The sequence below is a fragment of the Rutilus rutilus genome (genome assembly GCF_951802725.1).
Source record: "Rutilus rutilus genome assembly, chromosome: 17".
NCBI classification, from domain to species: domain Eukaryota; kingdom Metazoa; phylum Chordata; class Actinopteri; order Cypriniformes; family Leuciscidae; genus Rutilus; species Rutilus rutilus.
Window position 1 is genome coordinate 11111996 of NC_140230.1, and position 17959 is coordinate 11129954.

At 38.3% G+C, this 17959-nt stretch overlaps 1 protein-coding gene across 7 annotated transcripts in view; it reads left to right on the plus strand.

Annotated features, from left to right (window-relative positions):
- cobl (cordon-bleu WH2 repeat protein) overlaps window positions 1-17261 on the plus strand; it is a 115532-nt gene extending 98271 nt beyond the window's left edge. For all 7 annotated transcript variants that reach the window (XM_084385536.1, XM_084385540.1, XM_084385539.1 and 4 more), the window contains 6 exons: window positions 7143-7422; window positions 9584-9702; window positions 10306-12053; window positions 12191-12310; window positions 14965-15231; window positions 16330-17261. In XM_084385536.1, the coding sequence (XP_084241662.1) occupies window positions 7143-7422; window positions 9584-9702; window positions 10306-12053; window positions 12191-12310; window positions 14965-15231; window positions 16330-16410 (2615 nt within the window). In that variant the 3' untranslated portion in view covers window positions 16411-17261. The remainder of the gene's footprint in view (window positions 1-7142; window positions 7423-9583; window positions 9703-10305; window positions 12054-12190; window positions 12311-14964; window positions 15232-16329) is intronic.
- Window positions 17262-17959: the final 698 nt, after the last annotated feature.

Here is a 17959-nt window from a genome sequence, read left to right on the forward strand (position 1 = left end):
ACATACATAGAAGTAATAATTATGAGAAATGTTCTGATTATTATGAGAAAGTGTATCGTTATTATGAGGAAGTTTCTTATTATTCTGAAATACTAAGTCGTTATTATGAGAACGTTTCTCAATATAATGAAATACTAAGTCATAATTATGGTAAAGTTTCTCATTTCTCATACTTAAGTGTGGTGGAAATGGGCTTCCATAGATTTTAGGCATAGGTTTTGGGTAGTGTTAGGGAAAGGGTTAGGACTACATTTTCAGACAGGAATGTTGTTCCAGGATCAACAAAATATTTTGAGCCAGGAACATTTCTTTCTTGGCCAAATCCCGGTGACCGTTAAAATGCTGGCATTCATGTTTCGGTTTTATAGCGGCAAGTTCAAAATGTTGTGGTTACCACTATGCCAATCATTGTACTTTTTGGAGTAACTCAGAAGATAATTTAGCTGATTCACTGCTGCATTTAAATGCAGTTGTCAGTCCCAAAAATTGCTTGTTTTTCTATTTTATTTTATCTTTTTGTGTGTGTGTGTGTGTGTGTGCGTGTGTGTGTGTGTGTGTGTGTGTGTGTGTGTGTGTGTGTGTGTGTGTGTGTGTGTGTGTGTGTGTGTGCGTGTGTGCATGTGTGGGGCTGGATTGTGCACACATTTTTGATTGCTGACCCAATTGAATTTTGTATTAATGCACCAAGTTGCTTGGTGACTAAACAGTCTACAGACAGGTCAGTGAACTATATTATTTGGTATTTATTTTGATTATCACATAGATAAAGCCACTTAACAAAAGCAATACACTACTCATGGCTGTGTTAGATTGATTTTATTACAGTTACAAGGGCTTTTAGAGGCTTCAGAATGTAGCAGTATACACTAAATATTACATTATAATTAAGCAATATTTGCTTTTTCCTCTCTTTTTTTCTTCTGCAGTCTACTGCTGTGCACCTGTCTCGCTGCGCTCTGGACGCCGGTGAACTGACGTTCATCCCTTCTTCACCTTTTCTCTTTCACCTTTCGCCTTCCTCTGCCTGATGGGTTTCTGTTCATTTGCATCTATCTTCTTCCACACTATTCTTGTTGCTTGCCCGCTATGCTTAGTTCCCTAAAGCTTACAGAAAGCCAAGATGTGAGACTCAAGCACTTTTTTATTTGTCTGTAAATATACGCCTTTTTGTATTGCAACTGATTAGCTTGAGAAGTCAGATGAAGGAATGGAACCATACAGCATGGTCAGAGTTAGGGTCCTGGAGCGCTGTTCTTTATTTACGTTTGTTTAACAGCTTAAATTGATATTTTAAAATGGTTTGAGGGATTAAGAATGTGATGTAATGTTCACAAGTCAATGACATTTTTCAAACCTCATGCACACAGGTGATGTACAAGAAACGAGTCTTGTTTTACATTGTTGCATGCTGGTTTGCTCTAGAAGGAAAAGGTATGTTTCTGTTTTGTTTAAACCAACATTACTAGCTCCTTTTTTCCACCATGTTTATCTTTGTGTTTATGGGTAAGTTAATCACAGATTTAGGAAGGTCAACAAGAACACAATCAATAACAAGAATGTCTTTGTTTACACTTGCTCAGCTTTAAATTAGCATGACTGCTAAGTGCTTTTTTGATTGAAGGATTTGCCCCTAAATATAACTGACAAAACTTTTTCAGATTTTGTGCACTTTATGTTTGTCTTTAAGTGTCTGTGTGACATATTCTTATTAAATGATTTGAGATGTGTCTGCACTTCAAAGCTTTTATAATTTAGATTACAATTAGCATCTCTTGTGATGTTAGCTGTGAGGTGATTGCACTTAGAGGTTGTCATCCCATTTCATACATGATTAGTCAGGAGTTTTATGGCATTACATGACATATGTCTTTCATTATCTGTGAGGATTTTTAAGGAGGGGCCTTAGCTCAACAATTACAACATGGTTCACTGAAGCAATACCAGTACAGTAAATATAATATGGCTGGATAAGTCTCCAGGAGATATGAGAATTGACATACAGGTCAATGACATTGCACTTTTTGGTTCCATTTTTTTTTTATTGCGTTTTTACATTGACTTTCAATGTACTCACAGTGTACTTACCCACAAAAGGATTGAGTAATGTAAGGTAACTACATGGGTTAAGTTAACCCCTTTACGTGCAAAGTTTGCAGACGGCCCCAGATTTTTGTTGTTTAACATCCACTGCACTTTAAAACATCACACTCTTACTTGTTTGAGACAAACTGAGTATCATTAGAAATATCAAAGACTCCAGCTTGATAAATGTGGGTTAAATGTATCAGCTTATGATAAAACTGGGTTGCAGTGACATTCATTTTTTAGCTGCGCTCATTCGGTCTACACAGCTGTCAATCACCTTACGTGACCATAATCCTGCCTCTCTGGATGGCTTGTACACTTCCTCCTCCGCAGCTCTGTGAAGAACAAACTCAAAGAAACATTTCTGCATATTAATGTTTTTTGTTTTTTTACCTTTATTTTCTTGTCAGAGTGCACTAGAATGCTTTGTTTACATGTTAAAATGACAAAAAAAATATATCCTGGGGGACAATATCCCCCCAGACCCCCTACAACAGTTTACTTCGTAAACATGTCACTTTTTTCACCTCATGCGAGTTTGCTGGTCTGAATATATACTTTTTTAAAAATTATATTAATATTGAATATTAACTGAATTAATATTAATTTAGATATTTTGCGTAAATTAATAGGTATATACAATTGTCCTTCATAATGAAGAAAAAGCCTTATTAAAAGAATAGAATTATTGAAAACGAAATAGTTTGCCGTACTATTTTATTATTATTTCCTAGGGAAAAAAGCAGTAAAGAGATTTGTTAAAATATTATTAACATCTGAAAACCTTTGTCACTTCACACAACTTTGAATTTGCAACTAACATGCAGAATAAAGCATAAAACCGGAAATGATAGACAGTTTGCATTTTAGCATTTCCGGTTCCATCGTCACAAAGTCAGTGGGTTTTTTGAATGGGAATATGGTTAAAAGCCTGAAATAAGGTCTGTGATGATCACAAGCTCAAGATATTTTCACGTTTTATTGTACGACATAAAACGTCTCTGGTTACAAATGTAACCTAGGTTCGCTGAGAAGAGGAACGAGACACTGCGTCTGACAAGACACCCTCAGCGTGACTGTGGTCTGAAGCATGTGTCTAAACGCGACAATTGTATTGGCCGACGACAGTCTATGACGTCACTACCAGTGCGACCGTGGGTATAAAAGGTAGCCTGAGGAACATGTCAATCACTTCTTCTTCTGAAGGAACCGTGGCAGGCACAGCGAAAGCATGGCAGCGAGACACAGTGTCTCGTCTCCTTCTCGGGGAACCTAGGTTACATTTGTAACCCGAGACGTTCCCTTTCGAATGATAAGACGCTATGGGGAACAAATACCCACACTGCCATGCTGAGCGGAATGCTCTCCTTCCTCACTAGCCGTGTTTCCATTACCCTTCAAATTGCACAAATTGAAATTGCGAATTGAAAATACGCCCAATGGAAACACGTCAATTTCGCAAAACCTCCCATTTATCGCAAAACAGTTTTTACGCTCGCATTAGGTGGTTTTTCAGGCAATTCGAAAAAGGAATATTTCGCAAAACTGCAATGGAAACAGTTTTTGCGCATTTACAGTCACCTGACTTAGAAGGCGCGGTGTGTTTGGACAGAATACGAGACAGAGTTCTTTATTAAATTCATAAAAGACAAAAGAATGACAGAAACACTGGATTCTAAACCTCAAAGAAATGCCACAATCAAGACCTCGGAGCAGAAATGAGTGAGAAAAACCCAGAAACACCTCATATGTGCCGCTCACAGTATAAGGGTCTTTCCTTGCCATTAATGCTTGGATAACACACCTACGTTTCCTTCCATTAATAATAATAATGTCTAGTGCGGTACGTGGCTGTGATATATATAAACTTACCAACGTCCGTTGCCATGATTTTTGGAATGACTTATGGCGAGAGGAAAAAATTACGTTTTAGTCGCATAACATCGGTTAATGGAAACGGCGTCATTTCGCAATAGTTTTTTTATCGATATTTAGAAAAAAATCGGAAAAGTTTTGCGCAAATCTTTAAAGGAAATGTGCCTACTGTCAGAGTCAGATTCCCCAAAGGCACGCACCGGCAAGCTCTCAGCCAAACCGTTGGTGGAGAATGGTACAGTTTATTTTTTTTACAGAGAACCGTTACACCCCTAGTGTAAACATAATGCTCATTCTGAATATTGTAGATTTGTAAGGATTTTCTTAAACTCTGTAGTCAGTGTGAGTCCTCACTGCAGGACATTACATAACTACAATTTATTATAAGCCATTGCTTTGTGCTATTCATTTCTTGGTAACTAAGAAATTTAATTAAATGCTTCTTATGGCTCCTGTTGCAAGTATGCATCTAATACCAGATTGCTCTGGAAATAAACCAAAGATTGAATACAGAGGAACACCACTATGATTTGTCACCTGGGAAGATCTTGTGTGGTTTGCCACAACGCGCGTTGGCTTGTTGGTAAGATCTTTGCATGGTTGTGTTTGTAATCAAGATTTCAACAATATCAGACTTAGTAGTGTGGCTCTGATTTCAAGAAAACGTCTAATTTTGTGGATGTGACAGTGTTTACTCATGACATAAGATGCCATGTGCCACTATTCGATAGAGTGTGTGTGTGTGTGTGTGTGTGTGTGTGTGTGTGCACGTAAACTCTCTCTGTGGTTGCAGCTGGCGTATATATGAGCTCTGCTGGGAAAGGGTTGGGAAAGAGCTTGTGAGTCACAATGAATCCAGGAACAGGACTCTCTTCAACTTAACTACCAAACCTGAACACATACACACACTTTCACAACACACCAAGTTCATCCTGAGGTTCCTCAATTAAAACCTCCCTCATCTCTTCTGTCTGTCTTTAATATCCTGAAAAAGGGATCTGCATTTATTGTAATAACAGGTGATTATGTGAGAGATTTGAGGGTTTAGAGAATGAGAGAGAAATCAATGCACTAAAGTCATAAAGGAACAGCAGAAAGAGAGAGAGAGCAGTTTGAAGAATAGGACAGTGTTGGAACACACGTATTTGCACAAGCGGTTTCTCGAGAACAAGTGAGTTATGTTTGGTTTGTTATGTTTGGCGTTAATCCATGACCCACATTCCATTTGATTTTATTCACCGTCTCATTTTTTATATACAAGAAACAGAGAAAATACAGATCACATTTGTTTAGGCCTAAAAAGAGCAACCAAATTATTTTGGTTTTGTGTTTGTCTTTGCAAAACTTTAAGGTGCCGAGTTGTTCTAAGTGGTTTTTCCATAGATATGGCTCATTCAAAGTCTCTTTTTTGTGTCCGTTTTATAGTCTTAAGTAATGAGAAAAAAAAACAGTGCACTGCTTTATCTGTTCCCATGAAACTTTAATAAACTGCAAATTTTTGACCAAACAAGGTCTTTTACATTCTCAAAGCAAATCCTTACACCTGATAAAAGACAAGTGCCATTAGCTAACTAACCAGTTATTCAATAAGCAAAAAGAAGACCTCAAACAATCATTGTAATGAATGACATCCAAAAATAAACAAATGCAATTCAAACAACAACCCAACATTTTATTGTCTACCAGTCCATTCACATAACTAATTGCACACATTTTAACAAGCTTCAACAACTGATCCAGGACCACCACGTTGCCCAACTGACAAGAGCTGCCATTTCTGTTCCATATGAAAAAACATCAAACTCCAAACGCGTTTTTGTAGTTTACACGGAGATGATAAGGGTGTCATTTTCAAAAACTTGCACTTTGAAACCTGTTTTCAAAAGTTTGCGTTTTCAGACCACCAAAACGTTGTTGTGTAAATGAACGGCCAAAACGCACAAAGAGTTGAAAACCCTGAGCTGTGCGGCACGGATTTTATCAGCTCAGAGCAATATTAAACAGCACAGCACGAGCTCTGAACAGGTTTACTCGTAAGCCGATCTCGATCACGCAACACCGTTACTACACAGCGCAGGGAGATCCAGTGAGAAAGCGTTTGAATGCGGCGCAGTATTAATTACATCGCTGCAAGATCTAGTGAGAAGCATTCAAATTTGGCGCAGATTTCTCTGTTGTAAACCATAGATATCAGATCAAACAGCACTGACGTGGAAACCAGGAGAAACATTGTGCCATAAACAAACAAGTTATAAAAGGCTTTTCAGTCCACAAATAACCAGCATTCACCATGGATTTAATGTAGTAATGTTAACTGTAACCATGGGATTGTGGCTGAAATATATGAATGTTTTTACATTATTTATTACAGGGTTCGTACAACCTTTTGAGAGTGAAATTCAAGCACTTGTTTCAGAGACTTCTAAATGCTTCACACCATTTCCAGCTCTTCAAAGCTCTAAATATTAACATAACACTCTCTTTAACAGAGAGTACTTGCACATTTTGCACTACTTCTGTTCTTTTGGTTTTGGGCTTGATGAAGCATGTTACATAATTAACCCAATTGGAAGTACTGACCCATTATGGCATGGTTCCCTCAATCCAGCCCTGGAGGCCCCCTGGGCCTTTAGCTCAAACCCGGGTCAAATTTCTAGTGGCTGTGTCTGAAAGCTTAGGCAGCTGAATTGTTGCCTCGTTGCCCTATCAGGCAATTACTTTGCAGGTAGCATTTGCGCACAAAGGTACCTTACAAAACTTATTTCTAACAGGCTTTGGATGCTTCAATCTAATGATCGAAGAAAATAAATTGAGTTTTGGTGACAGCAAATATTTAATTACTACAATACTAATTCTCTCTAGAAATGACTGTCTTGAAGTAGTTGAAATTGTTTGAAGTTGGTCAAAAACATACATTTGCACAAACTAACTACCAACCTCAAATTTCAGACGAAATTAGTTACTCAGTAAACAGGATGTGTCTCGATCATTAGTTTCAGACACGCCTTGTTGCCTTCCTGCCTCTATATGCTAACTGTGGAGGTGGCATTTTTCAGCTTTTGGGCACAGCCAATAACTCTGAAGGTCTTGATTAGCTTGTTTAACTCTGCTGGGCAGTGGCCATTCAGGACCAGATTTGAGGAATTCTGCATTATGACAGTGACATTTTATCTCCCTTTCAGCCTGGCAGCATTCAGCTCACGAGTCTTCATCAGAGAGGGTGGCAGAGCAGGAAGTGGAAACGGTGTCCGTGGCAAGCAGTGAGAGTTTTGCAGACCAGGGCTATGCGGCATCAGAGGGCATGGCCGAAGAGTCCGGCCCAGTCTCTCCCTCTGAAAGGGTACAATCTATGTCACCTGTGGACATCATGTCTCTAAACAGTGGCTCAGCTCTGCCTGCAAAGTCCAAAGACTCTTCCAGTGACAGCGATGAGGGCTGTGCGACCTGGGGTTCCAGAAAAAGGTATGCACATGTACACGTTTACTCTAGCTATAGACCACCACAACAAACAAAAGCCTCTGGCACATGCCTGTTCACACCAACACGAATGTTCGGTTAAAAACAATATTGGTCTGATTTTGCAATGTCAATCTTTGACAGTAGGTGACGCTTATAGAAAAGCAAAAATGCCTAAATGGTTGGCCAGTATCTTCATAGTTCGATTGACAAGATATTAGAACACCTCTCCATAAATAAATTTGGTCTGAACAGACACATCAACAGTGGTTTTAAAATTAATATGTTTAGCGCACCAAATATCACACAATGTCTTTATATGTGTATTTTTGAAAATCTCTGTAATTCGTTCCCCTTAAAAATTCTGCTAAATCCATTTTTTTGCTACTCCAAGATGGTCTACCTCTGCAGACATTTTGGGTGGGAGAGAAAAATGATTCTCTCTTAAATGATTCTGAGTTTCAACAAATTTTCAGAATCGATTCTGAGTTTCCTTTTTAACCACAGATGCATGATGGCACTCTTAATGATGGCCAAATTCTGCTTGCTTCCAATTTCACATGGACACACACACACAAACCCTCAAACCTTACATATACTAATCTTCTATAACGTTCGAAAAGGTTGAAGTGAATTACAAGGGCAATCGCGAGCTTCATTGCACAGGAGGGTGAACAACTATGCTTGATGTTACGCTTACAATTTGGTATTTCAGCATTTTGCCCTAAAAATTGTCTACAAAGGCATCGTTTATGCCATTTAGAATGTAGCAGGTCTAGATATTTAATACAAGAAACTCACTACCTGACAGACAGCTGCTTTCAAATACTCGCGTACGCTTTGTGAAGATCGCTCGCGGCGAATCCCGTGTATGTGGTTAAATGCACTTGCATCTCAACATGCTTTTATGATGCAAAATTAATGTGAACAGTCAGTTATAACTTAAGCGATTAAGCTGACTGGACAAAACCTCTGATATAAATTGTTTTGGAATCATATTGTGACTCTAAGAATCGGATCGGATCGTGAGGTGCCTAAAGATTCACACCCCTAGTAGATATGTCCCTACTCTACCTCCTGGTACTATAGTTTGGCTGGTCAACCATCTAAACCAGCTTGGACTAGCCAACAAGTAGTTTGAATAATTGTTCCATGTTCCAAAAACCAGCTACCACCGTAGAGTCAACATGAAATGGCAATTTTGACCCATTTTGCTAATTGAAATTTGCTCCCCTTATTCCAAGTGAAATAGGATATTCGATGATAAAAGTGGGTGCTCCAAACCAGATTCAAATCAGTCTAGAATGCAAGTGTTTATTAGTAGCATGAAACAATTAGTTTATTTATTTGTTACTGTTTCAGATATTTTACATTTAAACAACAAACAGTCATATTCACCACACCTGATCACACATTGTTTGAACTCCATAAGATCAATACATCCATTAGACTTTTATTTCTCCGCTGGACAGGAATCAAAAGCTCTCCGAATTAGAGTGGAGACAGAGCAAAGGATTTATCTCTCTCATTCTCTCTGTTTGCCACCATCAATTCATTCCCACATTTCAGCCAGTCTCACGCTTATCCTTTTCCAGCCAGCCAGTGTTCCTCCAGGGCTGACTGAGAAGTCTGGCTTTTTAAAACTTTGCTTTATGGAGCTGAAAGTGCTGACTACTCCAGATGTATGTGTACGGATTCTCTGCCAAAGCCTGCAGCCTCACCTCAAGCTCCTCGCTCCGGCTCTGTCTTCACTATAGGACTTAGTTTTTCCACTCGTCATCTGTAAAAGCAGCCATTTTCAAGGGTGTTAAAACACAAATTTTAAGCTTGTGTTAATGTGAATAAGCACAGGATAAAGAGTTACAACTCCCATCTAATATTGTAGATCTTATACTGTAATGTCTTGTATGTGTTATGTATTAGTTTCATCCAGTTGATATTGAACACTGACTCAAACCTTGCATGTGAGACTTGCATGCTACACCGGAGGCACAAAATAAACGTAACTAGAAAAATATGCAATTTATTATTATTATTATTATACAAAAATGCAGTATTACCTTAAAGAGTATTGTGATACTAGGGACAGCTTTACTAAATTTGTTCACTTCTTTTAGTTGCTTGTTACAAATACACAACCAGCTGAGATGATTTATTGATTTCTCAGTAGTGGAAATATTCAGCGAGGACAGCAGTCAATCAAGAGACAAAATGGATATGAAGAAGATCCAGAGATTACCGCACAGATACACCTCACCCTGGCCAATCTAGATGCAAATCTGGCAGGTAAATCACTCACGGATGAACTGTGCTTCCTCATTAATACTTTAAAGGGTCATGAAATACCCCCTGTTAGTTTTCACCATAGTTTTGAAAAATACTACAACATTGTGTGTGGTAAGCTGCGGAGTGGAGGGTGAATACAGGCAACACAACAGTGTCTTTTACACTGTCTTTTACGTCTTTTTCACTCTTGTAGAGTTGATTCCCACAAATGCATGCTGCAATTCACCATTGAACCAATATACAGCCATAATTTAATGCACAAATGAATGCACAGCTGTTTACATTTGTACTCTGCATTGAAGTCTCATGAATAATTATGAAATACTGGTGAGTCATCCTGTGATGTTGACACAATGAAGATTTTAAAACAAAAATGTTGCAAAAAAAGCTTAAAATGAACCAATTTACTTAATCTACTTTAGTGTTTCATGATCCTTTAAAAAATCTTCCTATTTTCTTCTTTCAGTTATTCATTCTGTGAATTCCTAGGAATTAATTTAGGTAAACATGTTTCCTGGCAGTTTAGTTACGGCCATACCAATAACACTGTTAGCCCTATAAATTACTAATTTATATACTAACTGTGTTTTTCCTGCATATTAGACATTAATCACTCTGGAGGAGCATCTGTGTTTGTGGATGATGAAATACCTGTGTCCATTGTTGACATGGACATTCCAGTTACAACCATTGATGATGTTCTTGATGATGACCGGTTCAACATGAGCGAGTATGAGGCAGAATTGTTGAGCAGCACACAAAACATCACCAGCCAATCATGTACACCATGTGAAGCTATCCAAAACAAAAACAACAATGCCTGCCTGACAGAGGAGAAACACAGAAATCCATCTCCAGACATAGAGAAGCAGTCAGAAATGACTACACTCACAGTTATTGAGAAAACCACAAGTCCATCTCTATCTAATGAGAAGTTATCACAAGATGCTAAGCGCATAGACAATATGGAACAGAAGGCAGCCCTTTGCTCAGAGACTAAGAGTAAAGCTGAAACTGAAGAACTACAGAGTCAGAAAAACATTGTATCACAGAAGCCTCAAAGTTTTGTGAGTCCTGCTGTTCAAACCGTTCAAAAGGTTCCTGATGAGAGACTAAAATCTGCACCTATGGTCCAAAAGTTCAGAACAGAGACTGCTTATGAGGACAGGGCACCTATTAACAGAGTCCTAAAAACTCAGGGTAAGATAACCCAAAGTTCGGTCTCTCGATTTGGAATGAAAACCTTCACAGTCATCCCTCCAAAACCGTCTGTGTCCCAGACCAAACCTACAGGCTCTCTAGTACTAGGTGCCATTAAGATTGATGAACAGGGCAACATGGTTACAGGGAAACAGATTTCCACTGGCCCACCAAAAAACGGCAATCTCGACGTGGATACTCACGCAGAAAAGTCCCCATTGGACAAAGCCAAAGCCTTTTGGAGCACTGCAGAGAAGCAAGAACAATCAACTGCGACCAACCAAGGGCCCATAGTAAACAATAGAGATACTGATGTGTTCAAACCCTTGATTGTGTCTGGAGTCTCTAAACTTTCACTGAAAACACCTCCTGAGGAAACACACAAAGAGGTCATTATATTGGAAAGGAAGTCCATATCTGTAGTGGGAAGTAAGCCTTCATTCCCAGAACCTCCAGAGAATCACTCTTTCACAGTTGAAAGGCGTGATCTTTCTTTTCTTATACCCTCCAGAAGAACCTCCAGCCAATACGTAGCTTCTGCCATTGCTAAAAACAATAGCATTCCCAATACTAAAGTAGTTAACATGCAGGCGCCATCAGAGTCCACTGTTGGTGTCAAACAATCTGTCAATCTGTTTAATAATGAGGTTAGACCTACAAACATACACAAACCTACTACCACTTTCAAACCCACTGAAAATCCTCCTTTTGGACATCCTAAATGCCTGCAAAGTTACCCTAGTCATGTTGCAGAAAAACCAGCAAGTTCTGAGAGGATATGCAGTATTGAAAAAGGCACTCTGCATGGGGAAGACTCACATCCCTTAAATAACAAAATCCTGCCCTCAACACATGTGTCTGCTCACATTAAACACATGGAATCTTCCTCTGAAGAAGCCACATCAATCAATAAGTTCCCAGACACATCCTCTGCTCGAAAGACGCCAACAGACACCACACATCCACAACTTACAAAGAAGCCAGAGTTATACAAATCTGAGATTCCATCTGAACCAGACATGGGTAACATATTTGGACCAGTTAAGAAGTTTAAGCCTGTTATTTTTAAGTCTGTCCAAAAGGAAACTTCTATCCATAGCTCTCTAATGGAGTCCATTCAATCTGGAGAGGGCATTGAACGCCTCAAAAAGGTAAACTATGAGTCACAGCATGAAAGTATGTTTATCAGCTTTCTAGAACACCCTATTATGCTAGGATTCTTAAAGATAATTTAATTATAGTATAATATAAAATCATTGCTTTTTGTATTACTTTTCACATTGGCCAGGTATCTGACATGTCTACCAGCTGCACAGTTAAGAAGCCATCTTACAATGATGCAGAGAATGAGCGTTCTGCACTTTTTTCAGCAATAAGAGCTTCAAGCAACTCTGCCAGACTGAAGAAGGTAAGCTCAATATTAGTATGATTTAAGGCACAGTCACATAAGCAAAATGTAATTGGCAAAAAGGTCCATTGTCAATAGTGTAGCAATGCTCTAAATACAGCTCAAACAAAAAAGCCTTCTTTTGGTCAACATGGCAAATTTGGTGACCATCTTTATCCCAATGTGAAGTTTTTGTGAGAATTTTTCAGCATCACACGAAATTCCTGACCGCGCTGATTCCTATTGGAATGGCTGGGTTTCATCCTCTAAATTTTTCTAAGCAACAGTAAATATGTCCATACCTTTACATGACTTAGTGTTACACAATCAAAGTGAGGACACATCAGCAAAATTTCACTTTAAAACTAAGCAGTCTCCTATTAAGATAAAAAAAAAAAATTCAACCATAAAATTTTGACATGTAACTTTACATGTTACCACACCTTTACACGACGAACAATCTCAATATTCGAATTTCTCTTCCACTAAAAGTCCATCAGGCGACATTTTTTATTGTACAGATTCCTGTTAAGATTACTACGATTTTGTCCACAAAATTATGTAGAGCAAAGGTAAATGACCATGCCTTAAGCCCGGGACACACCAAACCGACGCCAAAGAACTAGCGCTGATAAAAGCCGACTGTGTTGTCGCCTCGCGTCACCTGAGTCGGGGGAAAAGCTGCAATTGAACACACCGAGAGAACTACTGCCGACTGTCAGCTAGAATGCGTGTTCTGCGCCTGCGTGTAAATTAGACAACTGTCTATTTCTGCAGAGATAGTCATCTATATTCGTCATTCAAAAAGGGAAACCGCCGCTGCAGATACACAAACCATAAACAAAGCAGTGCGTGCTTACCGTTTTGAATATCAATCCTGCTAAACACTTTCTTTATTTCACTCCGCTCATGTTAATATTGAAATATTCGCCAAGGAACACTTAGGTAAGATGATGTAACATTAGAACAGCCTTCTATCTGTACCGTTTTGACTTCTTTGCTCACTGTTTTGCTATTATTTTCGTGCACTGACTCGTTCACTAAGCTGAACAGCCAATCAGAGTTCCCTCCTTCACTGATGACCCGACGCTGATTCAACATGTCAAATCGGCCGAAAAAAAGCAGACAAGGACCAATTTCTGCCGATGGTGCGTAACACACTGAGAAAACTTAGTCGTCCGACGCACAAAAACTGCCCGACGGCCGTCCGTCGACTTGGTGTGTCCCGGGCTTTAGACAGCTTCATAGATTACATTTCTGGTGGTCGCCAATCACTGTACTGCAACATTAGAACCAGTTGGCATTATTAATCGACGATCGATAATTGATCGTTAAGAATTTCGTCGATCGCGTTTATTTGTTATCAATTAAACTAATGCAGGTTGCGTTGCGTAGTGTGAGTCTTGAAGCAATGGAATTCATTTTAGCGCGGAGGTACCTGTGCATCCCGGCAACGTCAGTCCCCTCAGAGCGGGTGTTTTCGGCGGCTGGACTGGCTGTCACCAGGTTGCGGTCGCATCTGATCCCAGATCATGTCAACATGCTTATCTTTCTCAACAGAAATCAGTAGACTGGTGCAGAAGTTCTATGGGAACTTCATGCGTTTTCTCAGATCGGATAGCTATCTGATTTATCATAACGATTCCATTTACACCTGGTCACATAAATGTGTTTTTGCAAAACGGATATAAATCCGATCTTGAATTCCCGCGCTATATGCATATTTAAATTGTTGCACGTCACCGAAAGCAACTGATATGAGCTGCATTTTATTGATCATCAGCGAACATTTCTAAATCAAAGACCGCAACAAGATATTGCGGCAACAGCCCTGGTAAGATCATTTCGGTTCTTTACTTTTAATGAAGATGATTGTGTGTTGATGAATGACTTTCACTTTGATTTGCGATAGTTTGCACGTTGGCTTGATGCTATGCTCATCTGTGGTGATGCGTGTTGAAGTAGCGTCGTCATATCTGGCTATAACATGACATATAGCCTATAACACGCTCTCACACGTTTATTTCTTAGCATTTTTGGGATAAGTCAAATTTACATATGTGGTTTCAACAACCAGATGCATTTACTCTTGTCCAGTTTCGTCTGGAATGCGGCACAGATCTCCTCCTGAAGTGGTTTGAGCGATCGGGTTTAAATCCGTCTCGAATGCGTTTCGGAGGGCGTTTACATTTGGTCTTTTCACGATCGGATAGCTATCCGATCACAGAAAACGGATGAAGTGGCCATGGGTCTCTGTTTAAGAACGCCGGCTCGCAGCTGCAGGTTCCGCTGTTTTAGAGCACCGCAGGGCATATCTTCAAGTCTACCGAACGTCCAGTTTCACTGCCACAAGTTGATCTTCTTGTAATAAAGATCTCATCGAGGACAAACAAACTGTATTTTTGTATTTTCATTGCATTTTTAATTTATAAAAAGTTAAAGAAATAATGAATTTCAATATAAAAATATTAATGATTAATCGATAGTCGATCGTTAATTCTCCCGACGATCGACTAAGAAAATTTAATCGAATGCCCATCCGTGGGAGATGGGTGGACTGTTTGTTTGGGAAACGTGTTTGGTAAAGTTTTTTCAAAAAAACGAAATTGATTTACATGCAGCCTGGTTGTGATTGTCAGTTAACTATAAATATCACGTCATTGTTGTGCTTCTAGATCAAATCAGGAGCAGCTAAGGAGTTGGAGCAGCTCAGGAAGGTTGAGGAGGACAGAAAAGTCCAGAGAGATGTTATCTCGCCTCCTCCCACTTCTCCTCTTGCTTTTGTGCCACCCCCACCTCCAGCTTTCAGTCCTCCACCACCTCCCCCTTCAGCTCCAGCCAAGCCCCCTCTAGTGCTGCCTGCTGGAGGAAACCCAGAGGCGGCCCGAGAGGCTCTTTTGGATGCCATTCGCTCAGGCTCTGGGGCTCAACGACTTAGGAAGGTAAGAGGCTCCTTATTGGCCTCACTTAAGAGATTTGAGTTAGATTTACTGCATTTGGTATTTTACTATTGTTCCATAAAATTATAGAAAACACAACAGGCACAATAATTATGATAAACAAAAATACATTTTAGCTAACTATTGAAAAACCATGTGGAGGAATATCTTTGCTATACATTTGCTAATTTGATTAAAAGTGACAGTAAAGACATTTATGTTATATAAGATTTCTATTTCAAATACATGCTTTATTTGTGTACTTTCTATTCATCAAAGCCTCCTGAAAAATTGGTTTCCATAAAAATATTACGCAGCACACCTGTTTTCAATATTGCTAATAATTAGAAATGTTTCCTGAGCACCAAATCAGCATATTAGAATGATGACTGGTGAAATGGCTGCTTTTTTAATTTTTTTATTGCTATAATATTTCATATTAGTGTTTTTACTGTATTTTTGATCGAATAAATGCAGCCTTGGTGCACATAAAGAGAAGTGTGTTTTAAAAAAATACTAGAATGTAAAAATTAAATTGTTGAAAAAAAAAAAAGAAGCTGTTACTATAGTACACAAAAGCTACTGCAGTATGAAGGACTAAAAATTATTTATTTATGCATTTCTATATGTATTTATACATTTATTTATATATTTATGTGTTTATATATTTATTTATTTATATATGAAGATATATAAAATCACAGAGAAGCTCTGGTAATTATTACTTTACCCCACCTCTCCATGTTAAACTAGTCCCGTCCGAATAGGGCTATAGAAATACAATTAAAAGCAGCGGAACTTAGCATAAACAGCTCTGACAGAGCATTATGATTGGCCCAAAGCAAACTTCTTACCTTACCTCATACTGTACATGCTCATACCGGTAATCCTATTCTTTGTTCACACATAGTATCATACCGGTAATTTAATTGTTACCACCTCATACTGGAAAAATGCCTAAACTAATTCACCTGTTAACACATGATCTCTAAACGATAATTTGTGTTAAAGGGGCTAATGGCAACATATTTGGCAACACAAAGTATTTGTCTCTTGAATAAATGACACAAATATGACAAATTAAGACTTTACATTTTACAGGTCCCTGTTACACAGACAAGACGACAAGTGAATGGGAGACTTGGCACCATTCAGGCAACATCACTTTCTTATGGACACTGAACCTTCACTGGATCACCGTTTGGGTTTCAAGAACCGCCAAATCTGGTGTTTTAGAATTAGCATAAATGTTAACACAATCATCACAGCCTTCGTTATTTATAGTGATTTGCTGCTTCACATCCGTGCCAATACTAATTTGCTTAGTTTCAGGCAGATTATGTCCTGCTACTGACATGTAATGTTGACATTTGAAGCTCTTTGTTAATGCTGCTTTTTTATATTATAAAGGTGTTTCTTTAAATGTTTTATTGCTATTTTTTAAATATTTACAGAATGAGAATTCTGGAATGACCATTCTACTACTATCTATTTCTATTAGAAAAGTGGACTATTGACAATGGACCACTCTTGACTCAGAACTTGTCAAAGCATTGTAGATACACATGCCGTATATTTGACCAATACTAATGCACTTTTTGTAAAACTGATTATTTTGAAAACACTTAGATTATTTTTAAAGCCTTATAGATACTGTATGAATGGACATAATGTAATCAATACCTTTTCAACAAACTGCTGAACAACTGTGACGTAGAGCTGTCATGGTACTTTAGCTTTAATTTATTTCATTGTGTAAATCATACACTACTTTATTTAGAGTAAATTGTTTAATATATTTACACAAGTTTTTTTTAATGTTGTTCTTATTTATCATTATATGAGAGACCTGTACGGTTGTAAAAAAAAGAAAACACATGATACTAATATAGTACATTTCAAATCTGACACTAAAGCATTAGTGTAATGAAAGAGATTTTTAAATTATGCTTTTGTAATGTACCTTTTTTTTTTTGATTGCAGCACAAACTGAATCAGACTTGTACATCAATAAACTGTTGATTCATTCATTCTTTCCTTGTACATTGCTTGAGGATTGGCGAATTGTATGCATACACTAAAAGAGATGCTAGCAAGACAATTTCATAAATGGATTAATAATGTTATCTGGAATCTGTGAACTTCATGTTATTGCTTAGTCTAGATGCCAGTTATTGCTTGTATTTTTGCAGTGTTTGTCATAGTGCTGAACTTTTAAGCTTAATAAAATAAAAACAAAGCACCAAGCTGCAAACTCAAGTACAGAGGACTCAAAACAACAAGTTCAATAAGAAATAAATTGTAAAAATTCTGAAATATTCCTAAATAAATGTATATTCATTCCAGTTTAAGATTGGACTGGTCACACTGTGACCAGTGTTCTTGCTGCTTTACATGTTTTCACTTTAAACAGCATGGTACCCATTACAAAACTGTATGGGCCCTGTCTTTAAGGGCGCATGCTTGGCCATAATGTAGCTTGTGCACAACGCGCATACACTTTGCTTCTCTCATCTACACAGACGCAGCAGTTGCCATTTTTGCAAACCATACATAATTACAAGGAAAAATATTCCACGTGAGGTAAATCATAGTGGTGTCCATGAAGATGTGAAAAAAATAGGCATAAATCTAGCTTACACATTTTCCAAAATTATTATACGCCTGTTTAACTGAAGCTAATTTGGGTGGGTTTCTCCCATCCCCATACAATGTCACTTCTCTGTGTTTT